Source organism: Berghia stephanieae, chromosome 4, assembly GCF_034508935.2.
Source record: "Berghia stephanieae isolate SIO BIC M18660-M18661 chromosome 4, UCSD_Bste_1.3, whole genome shotgun sequence".
NCBI lineage: Eukaryota > Metazoa > Mollusca > Gastropoda > Nudibranchia > Aeolidiidae > Berghia > Berghia stephanieae.
The window spans coordinates 32,883,790-32,910,937 of record NC_088363.1 but is presented as its reverse complement, the minus strand read 5'-3'; the positions used below and the strand labels follow the sequence as shown (position 1 = coordinate 32,910,937).

Below are 27,148 nucleotides of genomic sequence, written 5' to 3'. Positions count from 1 at the left end.
GGTACTCATGTTACACCTGAGTACAGTGAGAGAATATAAGTAAAGAGAATTTTCCAAGGACTCAACTATGCGTCGAGCGAAGCTCGAACCCAGGACCTTCCGATTCGAAAGCGGGTGATATACCACAAGACCACTAAAGCAAACAAGTTATAAACATAAATTATTTATAAAAAAACATTTTTACTAGCACTATGAGCTTTGCCATCATTAAAAGATCAGAATAAAAAATCTGTTTCAGAAAGAAAAGGGGACCTGACTTAAACAAGAGCGCGGATCACCCAACCTTTTTGAAGGGGAAAGGGGCCCAAGGGCAAGCTACTCCAGAAATTGTAGACAGTAATGATGTGATAGAGTAGTTGTCATAGTAGTGGTAGTAGTTGTAGTAGTGGTGGTATGGATGATGATAATTGTAGTAGTTATGGAGGGATGATGATGTGGCAGTAGTAGTTGTAGTGGGGGTGGTAGTTGTTGAAGTAGTGGTAGTAGGAATGATGATGTGGTAGTTGTAGTGGTAGTAGTAGTGGTAGGAATGATGATGTGGTGGTAGTTGTTGTAGTAGTGGTAGAGATGATGAGGTGGTGGTAGTATAATGGTCGATTTTTTAAATTTCCGGGACATAAAGTAAACTTTCGTATTTTCCGGTACAGCCATTATTTTTTACAAATTTCTGGGACAAATCCGGAAATTCCGGGATGGTAGGCATGCCTAGTATGTGCAACTTTGCCATGCTACACTGAGGCTGAAGTCACATTACTGAAATTGTTTTCTTGATTAATGATTATTAAACTCTTGCCAAATTTTCAGAACCAAATTAAATTGAGCTTTTATATAGTGCAATATCCACTAAACGTGCTCAAAGCACTTTACAAGGGGCCCTGGCTAACAGTAGGTACGGCAAACTGCCGCTAATGCGCTCTGGCGGACAATTTTCGATGTTTTTTACATAAATTTTACTTCGTTGTATTCCATTAAATATCAAAATGACAAGGATAAAATTTATATCAATCAAAAGCTTATTCAAATCCCTTTAAAATGGTGTCTAAATGATTTATCTGCTTTTTTAAAAAGATAATTTAAGTGGGTTTTGAAACAAGTCACTAATCGGCTCGCCCGCTGATGGAAAAAAACGAACTTTTCGCGATCGGTCATTTTGAAGAGCTTGGAGAATTCGGGCCATGGGTGGTATCGGATCAGTAATTGGTTTAAAATGTGCACAAGATCTTGACGTTTCGATCAATACCAAATAACTGTTGGTTTATTTAGGGGAAGCGATTTTATTTTTAAAATTTCTCAAAAAAAGGAAGATTAAACTCATTTCCACAAAATTTCAGCAGACTATTTTTACATTACTGGAAAGCTCATCCATTTTTCTCTTAAAATATGGAGATGCCATACCGATTATAAGTATCGCCCGCATTCGCCCAGCATTTAACTTTGGTAAATAAACACGAGTTGCACAGCCCAGTCAGTGAGAGCAAAATGGCGTGCCGACCAGAGGCTGCCTCGACGGACACATTTTTTGTCTCCCTTGGCGATTTATGGGAAATATGCATTTTTTGTGTTTTCGTGGCGCTTAAAATGTAATTAAATAAAGAGCTAGAGTTCTGAAAAAAATTGGAGTTGTTTAATTTCTATGAGACTCTAAGCAGTTGAAATTTTGTCATTGTGAGCCCGATACTTTTTTTTATACGAAGTCCCGAAGTTGGGTGCTGAAGCAGGGTGTCGCGACGACGAAATTGTCAAATTTTCAAATGACCATATCTTCCTTAAAAATTGAGATACATGTATGATATTGGTATCAAAATGCTCAGAATTGCAAACTCTTTTAAGCAAAAGTGACTAAATTGAGCATTGTTGGGTTTGAAAAATCAGTTTTCTGTACCTACTAACAGTAAGACCTAACATGTAGGACAGGACATGACGCCTGTTAGGCGATATTACAATTTTTTCAGACAGAGACAATGCTGTTAATGACCAGGTACTCATTATACACCTGAGTATGTTGAGAGAATGTGAGTAAAGAGCCTTTTCCAAGGACGCAACTATGCGTCGAGCAAGGCTCGAACCCAGGACCTTTTGATCGGAAAGCCATTGTCATACCACTAGACCACATAGCCGCATTCAGGAAAATATTTTCGGCATTCTGATATTTTAATAAAGATGAGATATTGATAATAATGGTGGTATAGTGGTAGTGATGTTGATGGTGACAGTGATGATATGTTTTTGATGAGAATGATAATTCTATTTGAGTTATAAAATACATATAATCAAATTATGGTAAGGACCTGGAAATTAGAAGAATCAGGAATGAGCACTAATATCAGGAGTTTTCTGATAAAATCTGGAGAGCTGGCAAGTATGGCCACAAGTATAATAATATAATTCTCTCGCATATTGTTTTGATCCTCATCTTTTTATTTCATTTTATATTTTTGTTAAAAGCTTCATCTCACCTTCTCTTCTACAATATTCAGCCAAATTTGTAAGGCCTTGCTTCGAACGTAAGAATTGACATCATGTAGGTGGTCCTGAGAAAGAAAATGAAATAACCAATCTAAATACTGCTGTTTCCTTGTTTACAAAAATAATAAATAATATAAATTCCAATATAGAAGATTGCATTTGAACACTTGAGTGGATTTGTACTGTATTTGAACTTGTTTTCGGATGTGAAATCATAGGGGATAGAGGACCCTACCAGTGGCCCCAATCATTCACTACATAGTTGGGTCTATCAAATTTGCTGGAAAGAACTTTCCTATAAAAAGAAGCGTAGCAAGCAATTGTGTCAGTCCATTTATAGCCACAAATTTGGGTTTGGGGGGGGGGGGGGGTGTTGTTAAAGGAATAAATCTGGCTCAAATGTTTAAAATATTTAAGAGAGGTTCAGACCATCTTACCTCCAATTTATCAAAAAATCCATCCCTTGTAGCCTGCTGCTTGTCGTCCAAATCTCCTTTACACAAGTGACGGACGAGAATTTCACCCATCATTCCAAGCACTCCATTACGCAGCATGTAGGACTTGAAAAAAAAACAAAAACAAAAAAACTTGAGCATTCATATGGCGCATTATCCACTAAATGTGCTCAAAGCACTTTACAGGGCATCCCTCACCAATATCAACACTTAACATAATTTCGGATGAAAAATGATGCCTGTAACAACTCTTTTTGACTGAGACAATGTTAACAGCCAGCTATTATACCCCGAGAGAGAATGTGATTCAAGAGCCTTCTCCAGGGACTCAAGTTTGCACCTTCCAGAATGCAACTCAAACCCAGGACCCAACAGTCCAAAGATTAGTGTCATACCAGTCTACCACAAAGCCTCACAATTAGAAATACACAGATAAACTGAAACACACAATTTTTCTTTGAGCTAATTCTCTGTAAAAGCAATTTAAGCAGTCTTTGCAAGGAACCTAATAAATGCTAATGGTAAATAGGAAGAAAAAAGATGAATATGGCGGCAAATAAGTAAGAATAATCATCAGGGTGTCCAGCAAAATTTCAGAGTCAAATTTACGATCTTGAAACAAAATTTACGACCTAGGAAATTAAAATATTTTCTTCTGAAATCAATGGTTTATGCTCATATTACATTTATCAAACCATCCATTTTTTATAAAAACACATTTCCAATAACTTTAATATAATTTTTTCACGAGTTATCATGTGCATGTGTGTGTGTGTGTGTGTGTGTGTGTGTGTTTAGTGATGTTAATAAAGCGATAGTAGTATTGGGTGGTGGTGGTGGTAGTAGTGGCAATAGTAATAGTAATTGTAGTAGTAGTAGTAGTGGTAGCAGCAGCAGCAGAGTAGTAGCAGTAGTAGTAGTTGTAGCTCTAGTAGTAGTAGTAGTAGCAGTAGTAGTAGTATTGACATCCCCATAGACATATACTAAGAAAAAGAAAAAAAAGTGGGGGGTGTTCATGTTGATGTTAGTGATTGCCTAATCTTGTGGTGAGTTCACATTGGGTCAGAGTACCCCCAGAGACTTGATCAGAGGAGTCTCCTAATATCAGTGGGGAAGCAAAATGACCACCAGGGGACATTACATCGGTTAGATATTATGTCTGACTGGTGCCTATGATTTTCAAAATGGCAGCCCCTATATGAAGCCTCATCATTTTTTGCATTCGTAATTTTGTGCTGCCAGATTAAGATTCTTAAATAAACCTTTTTAAAATTCAATTAATTGAATCTTTAATCTACAACTTTTTTACACGACATTTTTACAAATTTACGACCTTGCTGGACACCCTAATCAAATAAAACCTCATCAAAAAGGATCGAAAATCCAGGGGGTCCTGGAGGAAACATGAATGGCAGGTCTGGATTAAACAATAGCTTTAATTTATTTTACAAAGACCATCAGGTCATAGTTCAACATGCAAATACAACAAGGTCAAAGGTAATGTTAACAAAATGACAAATCAATCCCCACCTCTTCATCCAACAAGCCCACAACAAGAGACATATAAGGAAGGAGCACTTCTGGAATTTTCTCTGACAATTCCACCAGGTATGTGCAGTAAGCTTTGGCAGCAGACGTATCTCTGGCCAGTTCCTTGCAGTCTGCATTGCCAATTTCACTGAAAAGGTGCATTATTTCGAATTAATAATTCCGTGAATAACGGAAGAGAGCTGTCTATCCTTATCTACACATCGGGTGCATCATATACCTGAAAAAGCAGAATCACTTACCGGAACTATGATCTGCACCTGATTTGAGCAGTCTGGATATAAATGTTTGTGGGAAATTCTAGAAATATATCTCTCTTCGCGGATAATTAATATTTGCTTTAAAGAGAATTTGAAAATAACCACAGAAAAATTCAACTTTTATGTAGGCCTCCCCTACTTCATATCAATTTTAATTCACAGAATTTGTCTGAGCTGAGCAGAATCGCACGAGAGACAATGATTTTGTGGAATCATTCCACGAAACACAAAATAGTAGACAACTCTGACTGTATGATGGGATGTCAGGTTGAATTGTGTATGGTCAGACCTGCCACAAGCAATAAACACAAATCTGTATTTGTTTCTTTCTTTTTAAAAAATCTCGAGCTTCAAGAAAACAATCTGAAAAAAAATAGTGGTTTCTACCTCGATTTTATGGATCTTAACTTTAAAATGCTTCAGAACCGATGAAAGGGGGGAATTAAATTGGTTGCATAGTCATTTCTTGTGAAAACATTTCCCTTTATAATTTAAGAGAAAAAAAAATCAGAATCTGGATGAGAAAATCCAAAATTTCTTATCTGGGCTTTTGAAAAACAAACAAACAGAAAACTGTATAGACCGATTAACTCTGTATAAGTGACGGATCTGAGATCATTCTTAGACCACTTTTTAAAATGCAAGAGCCATAATTAATGAAATCATTTTCTAGGGTGTACAGCTTGCAACATGAGTGCTATTCACTGGCATGAAAGATAATGGGGAAAGTTACATTCTTTGTGTCCTTCTCTCACATTTCTCTAAAACAAACTGCAGACCATTCATAGCCAATAAATAAAAAAAAATAATAATTTGAATTTTATTTTTATTTTTTTAATCTGAATTTTAAAGAATATAAAAGGTAGATTAAAGATGCCATTTTAGACACACATCTCTTCAAGGTAACATTATTGGGACAAAATGTGAAAAATGAGGAAGAAATTGATAAAGTTTGTTACCATATAGAATTCACTCTGTGTTTAGCACAATCATTTGAAAATGGACCGTGACCATTGGAAAAATTAACAACATGGATGGAGAGAGCAGCTATACTCCTCGACGTTCAAAAACTCTGTGGCTGAATCACACAATTCTCAGCAAGTGTCATGTAGACTGCGAGACTTACTACTACTACTTTGAAAATGACTCATTTGCTTTCATGTACTCACAAATCCGAAATTTTTATGCTTACCGAATGATATCGGAGACCAAAGAGTTACATTTGTGTTCCTTGACAGCCACCTCTGTCAGTTGTACCAGGGAGGAGGTCAAGAATTCAAAGTGTTTCAGCAATTGGTCTATTTTAAGACTTGCTCCTGAAAAAAATAAAAAAGGAAATGAAGAAAAATTTTATCATTATATCATTCCATTTTTGTATGAATATCGTTAAATTTTCAATCCAATTACAAACAATAAGTAATCAATCAAAGAAATGTAAAAAATTATTGGACAAAATGATGCATCCTGGGAATACTATCGTCTATGAACATAATAAATCAGACTTGTCAGAAAAAAAAAACACAACAGGATAAGGGTAAAGGTAACAATTTATATTTTCTTAATGAAATTTCATAAATGAAAAAAAAAATACAATTTTAAGAACAAGAAATAAAAAAAAAATTAATTGAAAATAAAAATAACAATATTAATAATTATAATAAAATATATAAACGAGGTATGCACCTATCTCAGTTTGTGTAATCTTTTAAAGAAATAATTGTTTATTACTCAATGGAAAATCAAACTTCACACGTGCCCATTATTCACTACAAGGACAAAGCAGTAGGTAAGTGCCTATAGTAAAAGACAAAATCGGATTCTCAGAAAATACTGACTGACCCTAGTTGTTAACTAGTCACGCCCCCTTTGACTTTAAAATTGAAGCACGACTGTATGGCAAAGCCGGAGTACTGTTACCCAGTTACTTCTATCATCAATAAAAAAGAGAAAAAAAAAAAAAAGAAAAAAAAAAAGAGATTGTGATCTTAGCTTTGGAAGACAAAAAGTAAGTGAGAGAAGGACGAAGATAAAAAGTATCCTGTTGATACTGTTAGTGGCTAAGATAAACTGATCATCAAAAGCGCACATTTGGGTTTGTAGACAAGAGTTGAATCAGAATGAAAGTCTGCTGCTTGGACTGCAACTTCGTTTCAAAGGGGAAAAAAAATGACATGTTTATATAGTTTACATTGTTTATTCCAACACATAAAAAAACAGTTTCTTCCCAAGAACCATCAAGGAATGGAGAACTCTCCCACCAGAAATCCTAGATATTACAAACAACAACAACAAATTTGGTCAACTGTTAAACATTTGTCTTTCAACTCAATAAAACAATAATGGAGAAAGTCACCAGAAATTTGTATAAAATCTTCAGTGATGGACAATCCACCTTTTGCAGATAAAGACGTTGAAATTGACAAGAAAGAATAATAAAGACAAGGGTTATCCTGATATTGATTATGGCTTTAAAAAATGTAAAAATTATGTAGTTCTTCTGAAATCTGAAGCATGTTTAAATGACTTTGATTCAGATTCAAGTCTGAGCAAGAAGGAACTTTCATTCTCTCGATAACATAACTTCAAGTAAGGTTTAACACCCCCACCCCCCACACGAAAATATGACTTTGAGTTACAAATAAAACAACTTTTCGACTCATTTTGTTTTAAAAAAGTACAAAGAGTGCCCTTTTCAATCCCTACCTTCTATGTTAACGACAAGCGTTAAAAAACATTATGTAAAAGCCTGTCTAGACCCAATTAAATAAATAAAAAAAAAAAAAGCTCAAGAAAAGTAAGGTTTTTAAAAAATAATTCACTTCACCTTGGCTTAGCAGAGGTCCCAGGTTTGAGAGTTTTTGCCAAGATGAGGGTCATTTAAATCGATCGATAATTGGAGGACAAGTTTGCTGACCAAAATTTTAAATACTTGTTTATCCAGAGTACGACATTATTTGGTTAAGAGACTGGAATGTCTTGCCTATTACTTGGATAGTAAATTACTTTATTTAGTAACTCTTAGAAAAGGCCCTGACAACCGTTAAATTAAAAATCAGAGGCACCACAGACCTGCCAAATTGAAAACTTCAAATTTAGTTATTTTAAAGTCAATTTTTTGTTATTTTACAAGGAAATTAGTAATTTCTGAAATCATATACGAACAACCACAAATTGACATTGATGATCACTTCAACATTACATTGACATGCTTATGCCTTGTAGAAATGCTTTGTTAATATTATTATTATCATAGTAGTAATAGTAGTAGAAGAGTAGCAGTAGTTCTTCTTTTCATTATTACAGTAGAACATGAAAGTAACGTACTCGGAAATAGCAAGAACTCGGAAATAGCGAGTAAAATCTAAATCCCCGTTTTTTTCTCTTATTTGAGTCAATAAAATTAGCATGCAAGTAGCGAGTATGAAAAAGAGGTCAACTCGGAAATAACGAGCATTTCCTGCCCCAGCCTAGGACTTCGAATGAAGTAAAGCAAAACACCAGACAAGGGCGATTTAAATATTTTTAGCCTAGCTTCTTTTCCTTTCTTATTTTTCGTTACGAGTAATATTACATAGTTGCCTAGTCGAGAGTACATAGTAGGCGAAACAAATTTGGGTGGGGGTTGGATGTGTGTGTTTGTGCGCGAGGTTAGCACTGGCAGCCAACATGTCAACATGCCTCACTTCGCAGCATCGGTCAGCGAGTCGCATTCGTTAACGAACGACACGATCAGCGAGAGAGGGGAGCGTGGAACCATCATTTCAGTGGGTCAGTGATTGAGTGATGCGCTTGCTTACCTCATCAAACATGCCTAGTGCATACAAACACTCGCACACACACATACACGAAATCTTGATGGAAATGGAAGGGGTGGATCAACTTCAACCTGTGGCCATCATTACGTAGATAACGAAGGCCGTTCAACCCCGCCCTCACCCCACTTTATCCACACACAGTCATTTGCACGCACGCGCGGCACACACACACACACACACAGTCTTTCCATATTTTTGTACGGCCGAGTGACCTTTCCTGGCAACTCGGGAATAGCGAGAACTCGGAAATAGCGAGTAATCAGGAGTGGACCCGTCGAACTCGCTATTTCCGAGTTCTACTGTATTACATTATTATCATTTCAATTATTATTATCATCAATATTATTATTATCATCATCATTATTATAGTAGTAGTAGAAGAGTAGTAGTAGTCCTTCTTATCATTATTATTATTATCATTATTACTGAAAATTTTTCGTAACTGGCCATGAAATTTGTGTAAAATTCGTAAAATTACGAAAAATTCGTAATATTCGGCAGGTCATAGATTAGTCAAGTGCCATAAAAAATAAGACTTGGTTATATCAGCTTCTTACCCAATCCATGGTTGTAGCGTTTGATGAGATTGCCAACAATGTGGGATAGTGCCAAGATGGTGTCTTTATTCTTAACGATGGAAGGGTTCTCCAATAACTTGTAACAGCAGGAGCTTACCAAGCTAGTGATAATAATTTGTAATTCAAAAACATTAGATAAAGATATATGAGTGCTGATGGTAACAAAAAGTGGAAAAGGAGGAAAATTATAAACAACTGCCGCTCAGCCCCATTTTTTACTGCATTAAACCCAACTTTTAGAGCAATTGAAGTGATAAATTACCATTGATAATCTAGCTAATTTATAGAGGGTAGGAAACTGCACTTATTTGTTCCATCACACATCAAGTCTCTCACTGCCTGTACATTTGCATGAGGGAAATTTAATTTTTTTCAAAGGAGGAAATTCTGTCTAAAAAAATCTGAGGAATACCATCAGCACTGATTCATGGTGGGGACAGAAAATTATTTCTTAAACAAAAAGTTAAAATATTAAGTTCTGCCATTCTAATTCAATTTTTTTATTTATATATATATATATCCTTTCTTAAAAAAATATAGCATTGTGGAGAACATTGTGCTTATTTGAGTCAATAAAAAAATTGATACGGTGCACAACTCTACTGAAAGATTTGAAAATTAGAAATGTATTTCTTACAGATAGATAAACAGATAACTTGATTTCCTTTTATAATTTAAAGTCAGTTTGAATGTTCGTTGAGTCACACAGATATCATAAAATACGTACCGACGACACTAAACAGTCCCAAAATCAACCATTTTCGTCACTGTAAAAAGTTGTCAGTTTGCGTCATCTATTTATGACATCAAACAATATTATTACTTCCGTTGTGTTGTTGATTTAGCGGTGATCAGTGTTGTTATATAGTAGTCTGTTCTAATTGCGTGTATATTTATGTGTGTGTGTGTTGTGTGTGGTGTATACATGTGTGTGTGTGTTGGCATTTTTCAGCAAATCGTGGCATTCATGGTGATATTATTCACTTGATCACATGAAGGTATTTCAGTCGCCACTTTGATTCTTTTTTTACTATTAGGATTAGCTCGAGATCGAAGGATTTTTTTTCTATTAGGGTTAGTCATAAATCTTAGTAAAGGTGCTAGGATGTTTGTTTTTGCATAAGTTAAGTAAAGGGGAGATATTCCGAAAGCTCCTACATCCCCAGTATTCTTTAAATTTGTATTTTCACCGTTGATATTTTGTCAGGCATTTATTTATTCAATTTGTCATTATATAGAAGTATTTTAAAAACTCTAGAACAAACCTTGATAGATTTGTGAAAGTTTAAAATTTCCTAATTTGACCATTGTTTTGATTTTCGGCCGCAATTTTAATAATAAATGGCATTTATATAGCACTTTACCCTGTTGTCACAGGCTCTAAGCGCTTTACAGTGATATAAAACAAAACATATTACAGTGAGACAAGTGTGAAGGAAACGTGATACGAATTCAATTTAACAACAAAATATGAGAATAATATTGCAACATTATGACGTAAAAAGATAAAACTTTAAGCGAGATTTGAACGTTGTCAACGAATCCGAGCATCTCACGTAAGATGGGAGAGAGTTCCAAAAATGGGGGGGCCGAAAATTGAAAAGACTGTTCACCTATTTTACGCAATGGCTTAGGTTTGACAAGGATTGATTGGTCATTGCTTGACCTCAAGTTTCTATTAGGGACATATATGTTTAGAAGGTCTTTAATATAGGAGGGACTGTTCGTGCTCAGCGATTTGTAGACAACAGTACAAATCTTATAGGCAACTCTTTTTTCCACAGGAAGCCAGTGTAACTCACGGAGAAGAAGAGTTGCTGACGGGTATTTTTTGTTATTGCGTACAATGAGCCTGGCTACGTTATTTTGAGCAACCTGAAGTTTGCTAATTTTGTCTTTAGCTAAATTCGCCCAAAGGAAGTTACAATAGTCCAATTTAGATAAAACCAGGGAATTAATTAAAAGTTCTGTTATATGCTTCGGTATTAAATTACGAATTTTGCTTATTTTTTTCATTTCTATGTACATAGATTGTATGGTGTTATTCACGTGGCTTGTCATGGAAAGATCTTTATCGATGATGACACCAAGGTTTTTTGCTTTATTTGAAAATTCTATTGTGCTATTTCCGAGAGTAATAGGTGATTTATTTGCCTGTTTAAGGATACTCGGCCTTCCACACATTAAAATCTCAGTTTTACTATCATTTAATTTTAACTTATTGTGGTACATCCAAGATTTAATCTCATTAAAACAGCTCGTAATTCGTTGTATTAAGAACTGTAAATTACTAAGGGGTGCTGAATCATATATTTGCGTATCATCTGCATAAAAATGATAACTCAGATTGAATCTGGATATCACACTAGAAAGGGGCTGCATATATACAGTAAAAAGGACAGGGCCAAGAACAGAGCCTTGAGGCACTCCAAAATTTAGTAAAACTTGTTCTGACTGAACACCATTCACCACGACAGTCTGCCATCGATCCTGTAAAAATGATGTAAACCATTTAAGGGCAATTCCTTTTATGCCGAAAGTATTTTCTAGTCTTCTTAACAAAATGTCATGGTCAATAGTGTCAAAAGCAGCTGAAAGATCTAAAAGGCATAATACATTGCTATTGTTAGCATCAGCATTACATAACAAGTCATTAAAGATTTTAAGAAGCGCCGTTTCAGTACTGTGTTGATGTTTGTAGGCTGACTGAAAGGGTTGTTCCAAACTGTTGTTCTTAAGATGAGAAGTTAATTGTGTAAGAACTACCTTTTCCAAAAGTTTTGACAAAAAAGGTAAATTTGATACAGGACGATAATTGTTTAATATATTGTGGTCCAGTGATGGTTTCTTCAGAAGTGGTTTGACGAGGGCACTTTTAAAGCATGATGGAACTTCGCCAGTCAGTATGGATGTATTTATGATTGATGTAATGGATGGTAATAATGTATCGATGGAGCTGGCCAAAAGCTGTGCTGGTAGGGGATCAAGGTCGCAGGATTTAATGGGGGCTTTTTTTATCAACTCGTTTATGAAACTAGGTGAAACTGGTTGGAACGTGTCTAAAGGGGTACCACAGAATGTATTTGTATCTATAAATGATTTGTTAAGTATTGAAAGGTAGTGCAAAGCAGTCCGAGAGTTGTTTTTTTCTATTAGGGTTAGCTCGAGAGGTTAGTCATAAGTCTTATTCAAGGTGCTATGGTGTTTGTTTTTCCATAAGTTAAGTAAAGGGGAGACATTCCGAAAGCTCCTACATCCCCAGTATTCTTTAAATTTGTATTTTCACCGTTGTTCTTTTGTCAGACGTTTATTTATTCAATTTGTCATCATTTTTTCTATTAGGGTTAGCTCGATATCGGAGTATTTTTTTTTCTTTCTATTAGGGTTAGTCATAAGTCTTAGTAAAGGTGCTAGGATGTTTGTTTTTCCATAAGTAAAGTAAAGGGGAGACATTCCGGAAGCTCCTAAATCCCCAGTATAATGTATTCACTTAATGTAAATGTTGCTGCTTGAAGCTCGAAGAAATAAATAATCATGTGAAATTGAATGTAAGCTTCAATTTAATTACAAAAACAGATCAAATGAACGTTTCGGGTTTCCCCTTTACCAACAAAACAGGATGCATTAAACACCAAAGATGAATGAGATAATGTGGTAGTGGCGTAGTTAAGATGAATAAACAAAACATTGGTTGGCAGGAAATTAGTATGCTCCTTTGTAAGGAAGCACGAATTAAAACAGAATGCTAGATATTTCTAAAAGGTGCGCAATTAATTAAGTGAAAAGAGGGGAGGCGGGGAGGAACTGTGTAATGCAGTTTAGAAAGTGAAATATAAAAACATGTAGAATGTTGTTGGAAGATAAATACAATGGAATTGAAAATCCTTTCTTAAATATAGTCTAGCCTTGTGGAGGCTATCGTGCCATTTGAGTCAATAAAAAAAATTATATGGCGCACAACTCTACTGAAAGATTTGAAAATTAGAAATGTATTTTTTACAGTTAGATAAACAGATAATTTGATTTCCTTTTATAATTTAAAGTAAGTGGAGGTGCATAAAAACAGTGCCAAACGCCACCAAACATGATCACCAGAGTACTGTACTGTAAGGTAAGTTCTCGATCCCAGGATCGTCTTTCAACTCTGCTCACGTCTGCTACTTCAGGTTTATTTTCGCAGTTGATTTTATTACCACAACCTGTTTTCATACACAGACAACTATATGTTGCTGTGTCACGGGTCAGAGGCTATAGCGGCTTACACTTCATGTTGGGCCACACATAAAAATCAACAGAGGATGTACCAATGGTGGGTACAATATCGAATGGAAATAGTTCATTCCCCGCGAAATTGCGGGCTTTTTACTAGTAAATGTATATATTTATATATAATAAATAAACACATTTTAAAGTCAACAAAAAGAATTTTTTAATCAATTGTTTTTATTATATCCTACCCAAAAACAGTTCAAATAACATAAAAATAAAAAAAAGTAAGAATTTTTTGTGAATGATCCATCTTCCGAATATTCCCAATACCTGTATAAGTAAAATCCCTTTTCCTAACCACTAAATACCCTGGTAATCCACTGAACTGTTTCTTTCTTGTAACTATTATTTTTTAAAAAGTAAAAAATAATCAGATAACCTTGCCCCAAGTAGAAATAAAAGAATTTAACATTTGCCATGACAATCTTAACAGTTTAATTGAGAATGTAAGAATAAATTGGTGTATGGCAGTAAGAGTGTAGGCTAACAATTGCACTTCATAAAAATTTGAGCTTGAGCTATTATATAGCACAACATCGACTTAATACTTAATGTATTCTAAGCACTTAACATGTGGTTCAAAGCTAACAGCAACATGTAGGTCAAGGCATGATGCCTGTAGGGTTCTATAACATCTTTATTTTCTATTTTTGAGAGACAGCATTGTTACAGCCAGTTACTCATTTATCACCAGAGTATGGCCTTTTCAATGACTCAAATTTTCATTGCACTCAATAGGAACTGAACCTACAGGTGACAAGCCAACTGCCATTTCACGAGACCAAAATGTAGCACTTGATCCAATCCAATCCTTACATATTGCAGCTTCAGTATTAAAGATGGACACAACATTTGTGTGATGAGGGATCGTGTTAAGCTATGGCTCTGTATCACAATAATTATGTCCTCATGTGACAAAAATGATTTCTAATCGAATTGACGAGAAAATTTCTCATATCTGTCAGCATATCTCAAGTTGTCAGTGATGGAATTCCACTCTAAATGTAATATAAAAGTAACCCAAGGATTGAAGCGTGCCTGATTAACTGGCAGTGAGAAATGGAAAATATTCTTAAAATCACTGTTAAAAAATTTAAAAGCCAAATGGATCTGTATAAATCATAAATTTCGTTCCATGTGGCCACAGGGGGAGTAAATGACAACTTGTGAAGCGATATAAAAATCAATCCATCTATTTAGGTCATTTCACCTGACAAATTCCTCCTCAGCCACTGGTGGGTCCCATAGTTTGTTGAGTGACAACTGGATGAAGGCAAGAAGGATGTGGACTCCCTGATCTCTTTCGTAATTCCAGTCAATCTCCAAACCACCGGGTGCAGAAGCTTTAGATTTTTTCTGTCTACCTCTGCCACAGCCCTGTTATAATAATATTTTTAAAAAACCAAAACCCCCCCCCCCAAAACAACAACATTTTGGTAAATTCAATAAAGATACAGTTATATCTCACTAATCTAGCATTCTGAAATAGTGAAGTGATTTTGACTGTTAAAATCAATTTAAGATCTTGAAACAATCTGACAATTTGCAAAAGAACGGCAGGAATATAATTTGTCACCTTAACAATAATCAAAGTCAAAGCAGCCCAGGTGGAAAAGTCTGTCGACTATTTAGTAGAAGGGTCTAAGTCAAAAGTCAAGGGGAATTTTTCTATAGGGTCTAATCCAAGGGATGTCAAGAATAACCCAAACATCAGCTGCAGTGCAGAGCTGCAAATTGAGCTGGATCGAGGTGACAGGCTCAAGGCCACATAGCATGACAGGGAATAAAACCTTGGTACTTTTTCGGTACAAATCAAAGGCCAAACCATTGTGCTACGCTGGCCTTAACACTTTCAGTGCTGAGTCTATATTTGCATTTCCGTCAAATGACTGACACCTGATTGAGGCAGCATGAGAATGACAAGCTAAGTCAAAGCGACATTTGAAATCAGCGCAAAAATCTTTATTAAAATACCAGCCTAGGGCCTATTGAATATTCTGATGAAAGAAATAATACAATTGGTTCAATTTATAGTACTTTTGTAGAAAGTAGGATTGGATTACATTAATGCTTTTGCCTTTCAAGACTGGCTGCACTGTGCGGCCATTGGCCAGTAGAACAGATTCTGCTCGGTCTCACAGTGTGGCCAATGGTGCTGAAAGAGTTAATAATCCAAATCCTCATCTTTGAAACCCATCTCAGCTTGAGCCCCCATCGACAAAGAAGTTGGTTTTTTAAAATTCTCTATTGTCTTCTGGCACTTTTCTACTCACTTCATTCCTTATTGCTATCAACATAAGTGCCTGCTCCACTTACTTTTCTCAAGAGGTAGCATGTGATTCCTCTATGGCAATGTGAATTGTTAAATTATAAGTGTACAGTGCTTATAAAATGTAAAAATCATGTGACAATACATACCTTAGCCACACCTACTGGTTGGGTGGCTTCTGCATCCAACTTTTCCAGGAACTGACAAAGCAGGTAACAGGTCATTTTCATCCCATTCAAGTGGACCAAACGTTCTTCCTTGCTGATGTCACACTCATCCAAGAAAGCAGTCAGACAGCGACAATATGTTTTGCAGCCTTTAAAAAAAAAACAACCAATTATTACATGTTATTCAAAAACCTTTCAGCTCTTGGAGCTACCATCCACAATGCCTGAAAAACAGGAAAAGAAGACTTTTATTAATCATGATCACTCCCCCCCCCCTCCTTCCCCCCGGGAAATCAACAGCACAAAAACCTATTATTAGTACCATTCTTTTAATGATTCATTAAAATAATAAAACAATAAAAACTGTCAGTCCTTAAATTGAAATCCAAAAGGAAATAAGCCACAAACAACACTTAAATATTATCAATCAGGGATAGCCTTTGCTAAAATTTTTTAAAAGGCGGAAAATTTTTCTGGTAAAGAGCATATATATAAAATTATTTCGTGCAAAGCCTCTCTCTCCATCAAATAATATAACCTTAAATCATAGAAAAGGATACACATCCACCAAGCTTACCCTTAACAATGCTTTTATCTTTTAAAAAATCAACTCCCGATACCGAACAAGGTCAGACAGAAAATTTCAAATTGCCGGTTTTATGGAATCCCTAACTTCACATCAAAAGAGAAAATACCTGATAATAAGTAAGTCCATGCATCCTCTTTCAGGGAGGGGTCAAGGTCTTTAAAAAGGCTGTAAGATTACAAAAAGAAAAAAAAAATTAATTAAAAAAAGAGATGAGTAAGCACCGGATAATCACTTGAATTATGAAAATAAAAAAATAAAAAAATGGATAAAGGGCAGGCCTTAAAAAGATTCTTTTCTATTTTCTGGCAATGAAGTTTACACCAATATTTTTCTCTGAAGTTTACAAAAGTAAATGTGGATATTTGCAATGTAACGTGAAATGCATTTAGTCACTGAATGTGTGCAAATCACTTTTCATTGGTTCCATGCCAACAGTAGCACACAGAGGAAGCATGACACTTATAATTATAAGGCACTCTTTTCAATATTCTTTTCTATCCTTTTTTTTGGTTTTGTTTTGTGTAAAGCAACAACCCTGTCACCAGCTAAGAATTTGTTTTACACCATATGGTGACAAAACGTGAGTGAAGAGTCTAGTTCAAAGGGCTCATCTTTGTGCTACCACAGCGAGACTTGAACCAGAGACGTATAAATGAGTGGCAAACCAGAAGACTGCAAAGCCACATAACAATCACCCAACATAACAAAATAAAATTATACACAAAACACAAATACTACTACTACTACTACTAATAATAATAATAATAATAAGCATATTTCTAGAGCACCTTTCGTCGAAACCTCAAAGCACTCTTTTTTAAAAATGAAAAAAAAAAAAGGATATTGTTTAACCAGGTAACAATAATATTGCAAGACCAAATCAACCAATATCAAAACATTAAGAGCATAAAACAGGCATCAAAAACATCATCACCACAAAAGTCACATACAATACATTTAAAATTCAATTATGTAAATATTTTCTGAAAAGATATGTTTTCGGTCTATATATTTATACACATAAAAATTTTTTTTTTTTAAATTCTTTTTCACAAATTTTCCTCAAAAATGTTGAATACAGAATCTAACTGGGAAATTTTTAAAAAATCATCAGAAATTGTATATATATATACAGACTGCTATCAAATCTGATGAAAAAATTAAAGTGAGGCTTAAACATGGTCTCTTCTGATTCTCAATACATACATCCATTCACTAATAGCCATAAAGAGAATGTTCAAAATTATGGAGAGTTAACTAAATCTTTGTTGAGAGTTCTGTCATTTAAAATAAAAAGTGCAATTTGTGTTACGCTCTTTATATGGTAAAACAAGATTAAAACGAGATTAAGTGCCCAAACGTGAAATTCTTTCACTTCAAATTTAAACAACAGACAAGGACTTCAAATATTTTCTTTTAGTTTTGGAATTTAGAATTATAAAAATCAATACTTACCACAAAGTACTAAAAAGTGTGTTGAAATGCTCAACAATACTGTTACTCTTTGATCTACATACTGACTTGAAAGCTGAAATGAGATACCAGCAATGATTTATTTATTGGGTATGGTAGCTTTTAGTAGTGTAAGAAAATCAAATATCAAATGACATGAACTGATTACATTGAATTTCAGTCAAATCATAATTTCTCCATTTTTATTCTCCTTCTTCCTTTAAACTGAAAGTCACCTTTGGTGTAGTAATCGCACGTTTAACAATAAGGTTTTTAACTCACTTAACATATGTTTACCTTCATTCATCCATAATTTGATATTATCTGATATTTAAAATGTTCAATGTCATGCTCTCCTCCAACTGCAATTTGTGATAACTTCTTATTCTAGGATAAAATTGTGGTCAGAAGAAACGAGTGTGCACGACTATTGAGTTAATTGACCTTGGTGTGTTACTATTGTTGTGTCTTACTATTCTTATCAATGTGGTAAGTGGGCAGAGGTGGAGCCGATGATCTGGTGGTTGGTCTTGCATAATAATAATAATAATAATAATAATAATAATAATAATAATAATAATAATAATAATAACAATAATAATAATAATGAAATTTATTTATATTGCGCCCAATACTCTATACAATAAAGCTCTAGGCGCATAACAATAACATCAATCCATTCAAATTTCTCTCTCTCTCTCTCTCTCTCTCGCTCTCTCTCTCTCTCTCTCTCTCTCTCTCTCACACACACACTGTCTCTCTGTCTCTTTTAATAAAACCGTAATCAAATTTGTGACTTGGTGGTTCACTGTTTACACGAGCTGTACTGAATGGTTTGTTTGGACCGAATCAATGTGTCTTTTCTGCCCTCTGCTTTTCCTCTTCAGCTGATAGGATTAAATAATTTACCCTGTAGTTATGCATTATTAAAAAAAAAAGAAGTGAGCTAAACTATAGCAGCACAATATACACTAAACATGCTCAAAGTGCTTTAGTCCATGACTAACAGCAAAACGTAACATAGAACGAAACATGATGCCCGTTAGGCTAAATTACCATTTTTTTTCAGACAGAGACAGCGCTGTTAATGTCCAGGTACTCATTTTACACCTGAGTACATTGAGGACCCAACTATGCGCTCGAACCCAGGACCTTCCAATCCGAAAGCAAGTGTCATACTACAAGACAACATAGCTGCACAAAACTAGTTCATTATGCGGAGAAATTGCAATTATTGTGATTATTCAATGACAGGAATTAAATTTTGACCATCTACTAATTATGCCATCATGCTCTTTGTTTTTAGAAAGAGTGTATCTCCGGTAATAATTGACTAATAAAAGAAACAACTAGGCAACTCAAGGCTTAGCAACTCTGAGTCTCTTTGCTGTACCTATTTTGATGCTGAAAATGAAATCTAATCTCAGCAGACTTGCTACAGACAACATACAAGACCTCTGTATATCTTATTGAATGAAAAATTCAGAATTTCAAAGGAAAAAAATCTGTACGAATCAAAATGTATGATTTTCACCCTCATTCATGAGAACTATTACAGTAATATGTTTAAACATTGATGCAAAATAGTTCAATTATGCCACATATTCGAGGCCTGTACTATGTACTGTCTCTTTTCATTCTTTTTGTTTTCTTCCACCCTTCTTTCCTCTTCTTGTCCCTGTCGACCGAAATAGACTGAGATGTGTTAGTTTAGTCAAATCTTTGTGGTGGCAATGTTGTTATGGATTTGAACTTGAGTAGATCCTTACAGCTCACAGTGGTAAAAATTATTCATGGAAGACATAAAATGGCATTTAAAATTTACGAATTTGGTTTGTAAAACACTAAATATCTCGATTAAAACACACAATTTCACTGTAAAATTATCCTGGTAGTAAAAGGAATTTCAATCCGATATTGCACAAATAAAATTAAATCCACAATATAAACGATTATCTGTAAAACATTTGAAAATGTGCAGAGTAGATGAAAAGCAGCCTTTCAGTATGTGTCACAAACTAAAATTTCCTTATACAAATAGCAAAAATTAAATGACATAGCCACACGTGACTTCCCAAAACATGGAAAATAACAATTTATTTATCAAAATCGTAAAATAAATAAAAAAGTTTTTTTAAAGAAAAATGAATCTTGTTTAGGGAAAGAAAAAAGTAGGCTTTGTTTACTTAAATGACGCTTTGCGCTGAAACAAGCTAGCATGCCCAATTTTTTATATTGTAATCTTCAAAGACTGCTGATTTTAATGGTATATAAGTTTTTCACCATTAAATTAAGTTCAGAACAGAGAGAGACTGTTCAAGTATGCCTAATTTTTTTTATGATTATGAAAAAACACACATTTTGAGTATGGGAAGAAAAAAAATAGGCTTTGCTTGGATAGATGGAGCTATGGGTTGAAACAAGCTAGCAGGCCCAATTTGAGAAATTATAATCTTCAAAGGCTGCTGATTTTAATGGTATAAGTTTCTCACCAATAACAAATTCAAGAGAAAGAGAGACTGTTTAAAGAGACCTCATTTTTGATGATTTGTGAAGAAACATTCACCTGCTGAACAGCAGTAGTTTGGGATACTTATTCTCAACACTAAGCACACTACAAGCCCTCAAAAATTTTCCTTTTAAGATCTAAAGAGGGAAAAATCAGAATTTGGCCTATGTACTAGCTGGTATCAAATTTGACGAAAAACTCCAAACCAAAAGCATTCATTGACATTTTACGGTCATCACTAAAACATTGTAACAAAATCAAACTCAATAATAAACAAAATCCTTGAGTCTCTGCAAAATTAAAGAAACAACAAACCTTGCAAAGCTGATGGGAGCTGTCGCAGAGTCAGAACTTCATCTACATAAAACTCATTTGAGGATGATTGTCGAAGCAACTCATCACGACTTGATGGAATTGAAAAATTCATTTTCACATCAAATTTAGCATCAAAATCTGGAGATTGACAGAGAAAACATTGAATGTTACAACATAAACATTTTGAGTTCTAAAACAAGTTGGCATAACAATTAAAATTGAAATTCATTAGAAAATTCAACAGAAACATGCCAGCAACAAAATTTTAAGACTCTCAGATTAGTCATATTACCTGTTATAATAATTTGGGGGTAGCATGGCTCAGCGGTATAGTCTTTGCTTCTTACCCAAAAGATACCGAGTCCAACTATCTGCTGTAATGAGTGGCCTTGAGCAAGTCACCTCGACCTAGCTCACTTTGCAGCTCTGCACTGTGGTTGGGTTATTCAAGACTTCCCTTGGGATATACCCTAAGACAAAAGTACTATTTGGGACGAATAGAGAATTGAATCTATTGGGGATTCCAAGTCACAGTATTTGAGCTTTTAGCTGTTGTAAAATTTTAGCAAAATCATCATAAAGTTGGAACTGTTTATTCTAGAACCATAAATATGATATTAACTTTAATAATATTTATAAATGTTAAAGTTAAAGGCCTATTTATCCATGTTAAATGAATGAGTTTTGAATTTTTAAACTTTAAAAGATCGAAGTGTGGCAATTTGGACTTGAGTCTGAATAGTCTCCCATGGCTATTCGGACTCAACTCCAATGTGCATGCGCATAGACAAAGGGGACACAATGTGGGCAGTAGGCAGAGGGTGAGACTAAAGAAAAAGAAAAAGAGTTCAGAAGAAATTCTGTTTTGGCCAAACCACACTGATTCAGTTCATAATCCTATTCACAATCACACTATTAGAATATATAATTTTTAAATTATTTATTTTTGTCCTGATTTTATTTGGACATCGTATTATGATGACAGTTACTTTGATTAACTTTTGTAGAGTTTTAACTCTTTTCTTTTTAATTTCTATCTTGACTTCCAATTGATCAATGATTTTGTCTTTCTCATCAAATAAAGCGGGTTTAGACTACCTTTTGATAGTTACTAGATTCGTAATTTTGATTTGCATTCATTTTATGTAGTTATCAATAATTAATTTATACAAAACAAAACAAAAAAACTATACTGCCATGGGAGACCATTCTGAGTCCAAATAATCTGTTGATTGCACACGCGCATTGGAATTTGGGTCTGAATAGTCATGGGAGACTATTCAGACTCGAGTCCGAACAGCATACACACACACACACACACATATACATACACAAACTTATCGTTGTCTAGCATCCTATTGTTCGGCTCGACGATTAAAAGGGGTTCGTATCGTCGCTAAAATAATTACAAAATACATATATTTAAAATATCTTTATAGTAATGCGAATTAAATATTTTAATGCTATAATAATATATATCAAGAATGATCATTATTATGATTTATTGCAGTGTGAATTGAATTAGACCTTTAAAACTGAAGTTTAATCTGACACCCCACTCGCTGTTATCATTCGAGTCTAAGTTGTAATTTGGCAACTTTGGCCAGAAGTGAAAGACATACATTGTGTGTTCAGTCTGTGTATGTGTATGTGTGTGTCTGCGTGGAAAAGGGATACGCAAAATTTAACATCTACTCGCTAGCTGTCAAGGATTATGTATTCATTTCCTGAGCAGTCAATTGGGCATTTAAAAAAAAGAAAAAGAAGACAAATAATCTAACTGCGATAAATTTGAAAACCTCATTGTTGGAATCAGCTTGAAAAATGGAGAAAAAATCGGTCTAGAAATAACCTTTTTGGTAATAGATTTGATTTTGAAAATAGCTTTCTCAAATTTTATAATTTTATGACAATTTCCTTATTTTCTGGTCGATGTTCTTGATTTAAATATCATTTTTCATTTCTCAATGAGACGCATGCGCTGATGTACCTCGCTTGATTCAAGAGTTTAAAACACAGATTTCGTTTCTTTTTTAGTCCAGCCTTACTAAGAATTCACGAGAGTTGAGATAGTGACGTAACTATACATACAAGACCTCGTTCTCCACGCCACAGTAGGGCTTCCATTCATCGCTTTCGGTCAACTGTGGTCTTTGAAGTTACACAACATATACCGCCTGTGATGCATGTATATAAATCAAGGGCTGAGTTGACACATGTTGACAAGCGAGCAATCAAAAGAGCAATCATTGATTGGTCAAAAACTCGGGATCTCATATAAGGACATGAGTTCTGGAAAGTGATACCCACCCACCTGTCAGTGGACAGAACTTTTATGATGAAATTAGGGCTCAATAAAGTGTTATATCATGGCAGGCTCAGCCCTCTCTTTCTATTCTGGCGTAGATGTAGACGACAATAGCATTTTGGATGTCAAATAGACAAGTGGGTAGAGTTAAAGCTTCCAAACAATCCCAATCGTCGTCTAGTCTCTAATCGGCCCCGTTCGCGCAAATTCAGTATTATCTATCAAAAATCTGTATCAATAACAATATATATAACAGTATCTTCAGTGCGGCTATGTGGTCTTACACTAGCTTTTGGATTGGAAGGTCCTGGGTTCGAGCCTTGCTCAGTGCATAGTTGAGACCTTGGAAAAGGCTCTTTACTCACATTTTCTCACCGTCTTCAGGTGTAAAATGTGTACCTGGCCGTTAACATTAACAGCGTTGTCTCTGTCCTAAAAATGGTTATACTGGCTTTTACTAACAGGCGTCATGTCCTGTTCTAAGTGTTGCTGTTGGCCAGGGACCCCTTGTTAAAGCGCTTTGAGCATGTTTATTGGATATTGCGCTATTATAAAAGCTCAATTAAAATTTTTTAAAAAGCTCAGATGAAAAATCGGGGGACTTTCCAAAAGCTCCTAGAGCTAGCATTTCTTTCAATTTGTATTCTCACCGTGGATCTTTAGTCATGTGTTTATTTATTCAATTTGTCAATGTCATCATACAGAAGCATTTTAAAAACTCTAGAACAAACCTTGATAAAATTGTGAAAGTCTAAAATTTCCCAATTTGACCATTGTTTTGATTCTCGGCTGCCATTTTGATTTATGAAGTATTTAAAGGTAGTGCAAAGCAGTCCTCCTTTTTTTTTTTCTATTAGGGTTGACAGTGTCTACGTACACGGTAACCAGGCACCTAGCCTCAGGATCTAAGTACACAGTAGCTCCGGTAACTGTTTTGCCGCTACAATACAAGCAATGGATGGACCTTGCTCTGTATGTTGTGTGTGTGTGTGTGTGTGTGTGTGTTATTTTAAAAAATCAAACAATACAATTTAATCCATTAAAGGCGAGATTCAAGGTTACCATGTTTAAATGTTACCATGTACGTAGATCCTGAGGCTAGGTGCCCGGTTAGTAATGAAAATAATGATACCAAAATATTTGTGACATTCCTCTTTATTACAAAGTTATGCATCTATAATTGAACCCCCCTAAAACTTTTAGTAAAAGCAAACAACAATTTCCAGTCATAACTTTCTTATGGGCGAGTTGGGTCACAATTTGACTCCCACTGCTGCTGCTCACTAAACTGCCTAAAGTGACCGCACAAAAACAAGATTACTGTCCAATACTAAATACTGCATGTTATCTGATCACAGCAGCAAAAACAACTGAAACTTGGCATCAACAGTTGCTCAAATACGGATGCGAAGAACAAAATGAAGAGACAAAGAAATGATATCATGCATAAAATTAAACCTCAATCAATAGATAATCACAAGAAAATATAAATATAGAGATGAGATTGTGACTGACTGTGGTGATAGAAATAAATAGTACAAGTGACAGTTTTTCCGTATTAGTATTAGGCTAGGGTTAGTCTAGGTTTTATTTTTTCTCAGGCTTAGTTGAGAGAATGTTTCAGTTGTTTCCCTTAGCACTAGGAGCTTTCGGAAGGCCTCCCGAAAAATCGCCCTTTCACTTTTCAGCAGTCAGTCACCAGAAACCGATTTCACTCAGACTCTGAAATTTAAAGTTAGTTACAGTTAAGGCTAAGGGGCCAAAGTTAAAGTTAAGGGTAAAGCAATCTCTGGATTGATGATTTATCGGTCCAGTTCGTTCTTATGCTTATACTTATATCTCTTTTGCCCCAATTTTCCAATTATGTTCATAACATAAAGCTAAAGTCACGAACAGAAGTTGAGACGGCTTCTTGACATTGAATTTGAATTGTCATTAGACTTGGACATAATGTTCGTGTAAAGTTCCTTGCCTTATGGCATGGTATTCTCTCGCAGGTTAGCCATACGGGTTGACCTTGTCTATCTGAATCTGATTTATAGTCATTTATGTAAATATCACAAACCTTGTCAATTTACGAAGTTAAAGCAGAAACATACAAATTGTTTTTGTTGTTGTTTGTCAAAGGTCACAAACTTTCAAAACTTCGCGGCTGAGACGCAAGAATGCCAGTTTGACATTTTAAATGCCAAATGCCAAATAATTGATTAAAAAGTGAATGAAAAAAAATATGGATTTCGTGTTTTGAAATTAGCTTGTTGAGCATTAAAAAAATATTCACTTAACTTTATATTTTAACTTTCAGACATAAATATCCACGTGGAATTTCCAGTCTTTCTCGATACTATTAATTAAAACACAAATTGGCAAGATAATTTTCAAACTGAAGACAAAGACAAATGTGTAGAAGTTTGCAGTGAATTTGCCTACCGGTGATGTTACCCTATTGAATTATACTAGTTTTTTTTAAAGACCCATTTGAATTGTACTCCACTGGTAGACTGAAAACACAATTTAAAGAATTTCTTTAAACAATCTGGCATTTTTTTTATGGCTAATTTGGCATTTTTATAAACTCATTCTGGCTTGCAAGCTTGATCGCAAGCGGCTGGGTACCATTGTGTATCGATTAAATGAAACGATACTGATCGGTCCTGCTCGATCCTACTTAATGCCGTCCTGTGCGGTGTGTCTTTTTTACGAAACCCGCCGAAACCCTGCGAAACCCGCCGAAACCCGACGAAACCCGACGAATCCCGACAAAATTTTGGGAAGTAGGTGGCAGGGAAGTGTACACCATTGGGGAGGGAACCTGGGACTGGGTTTCGGCGGGTTTCGTAAAAAAGAACTAGTGCTTTTTTACGAAACCCGGCGAAACCCGACAATATCCAGCAAAGTTATGGGAAGTAGACAACTGTGGGGAGTGAACCCGAGACTCAGGGAAGTGTACACCAGTCGGGAGTGAACCTGAGACTAAGGTTATCGGCCGGTTTCGTAAAAAAGAATTAGGGCTTTATTACGAAACCCGCCGAAACCCGACAATATCCGGCAAAGTTATGGGAGTTTGGCAACAGTAGGGGGTGTTCCTGGGAGTCAGGGAATTGCTCACCAGTGGGTAGTTAACCTGGGACTGTGTAAAAAGGATATCAGTGGGAAATAAACCAGGGACTAAAGGGAGATGGATACCATTGAAAGTTGAAGCCGGATATGGGAGTTGAGTACCAGAGGAGAATGAACCTGACACAAAAGAAGGTGGGCGCCAGTGGGGAGTGAACCTGGGACTCAGGGAATTGCACACCAGTGGGGAGTTAACCTGGGACTGTGTAAAAAGGATATCAGTGGGAAATAAACCTGGGACTAAAGGGAGATGGATACCATTGAAAGTTGAAGCCGGAAATGGGAGTTGAGTACCAGAGGAGAATGAACCTGACACTATAGGAGATGAGCGCCAGTGTGGAGTGAACCTGGGACTCAGGGAAGTGCACACCAATTGGGAGTTAACCTTGGACTGTGGGAGATGGATAACTGTGGGTATCCGACCCGAACTATAGGAGTTGGGTACCAGAGGAGAATGAACCTGACACTATAGATGGTGGGCGCCAGTGGGGAGTGAACCTGGGATTCAGGGAATTGCACTCCAGTGGGGATTTAACCTGGGAATATGTAAAAAGGATATCAGTGGGAAATAAACCTGGGACTAAAGGGAGATGGATACCATTGAAATTTGAAGCCGGGTAAGAGAGTTTGGTACCAGAGGAGAATGAACCTGACACTATAGGAGGTGGGCGCCAGTGGGGAGTGAACCCGGGACTATGTAAACAGGATATCAGTGGGAAATAAACCTGGGACTAAAGGGAGATGGATACCATTGAAAGTTGAAGCCGGATATGAGAGCTTGGTACCAGAGGAGAATGAACCTGACACTATAGGGGGTGGGCGCCGGTAGGGAGTGAACCTAGGACTCTGTAAAAAGGATATCAGTGGGAAATAAACCTGGGACTAAAGGGAGATGAATACCATTGAAAGTTGAAGCCGGATATGAGAGCTTGGTACCAGAGGAGAATGAACCTGACACTATAGGTGGTGGGCGCCAGTGGGGAGTGAACCTGGGACTATGTAAACAGGATATCAGTGGGAAATAAACCTTG

The 27,148-nt window shown here is 35.7% G+C and overlaps 1 protein-coding gene across 1 annotated transcript in view; it reads right to left on the bottom strand.

Annotated features, from left to right (window-relative positions):
* Window positions 1-25,167, bottom strand: part of LOC144970439 (condensin complex subunit 1-like) — a 55,507-nt gene extending 30,340 nt beyond the window's left edge. Inside the window, exons 1-11 of the mRNA XM_078910073.1 lie at window positions 25,066-25,167; window positions 20,693-20,830; window positions 17,872-17,944; window positions 16,523-16,581; window positions 15,810-15,976; window positions 14,602-14,768; window positions 9,102-9,223; window positions 5,922-6,045; window positions 4,452-4,599; window positions 2,904-3,026; window positions 2,457-2,531 (exon numbers count right to left, since the gene is read on the bottom strand). Coding sequence (XP_078766199.1) covers window positions 2,457-2,531; window positions 2,904-3,026; window positions 4,452-4,599; window positions 5,922-6,045; window positions 9,102-9,223; window positions 14,602-14,768; window positions 15,810-15,976; window positions 16,523-16,581; window positions 17,872-17,944; window positions 20,693-20,804 — 1,170 coding nt within the window. The 5' untranslated portion in view covers window positions 20,805-20,830; window positions 25,066-25,167. The remainder of the gene's footprint in view (window positions 1-2,456; window positions 2,532-2,903; window positions 3,027-4,451; window positions 4,600-5,921; window positions 6,046-9,101; window positions 9,224-14,601; window positions 14,769-15,809; window positions 15,977-16,522; window positions 16,582-17,871; window positions 17,945-20,692; window positions 20,831-25,065) is intronic.
* Window positions 25,168-27,148: the final 1,981 nt, after the last annotated feature.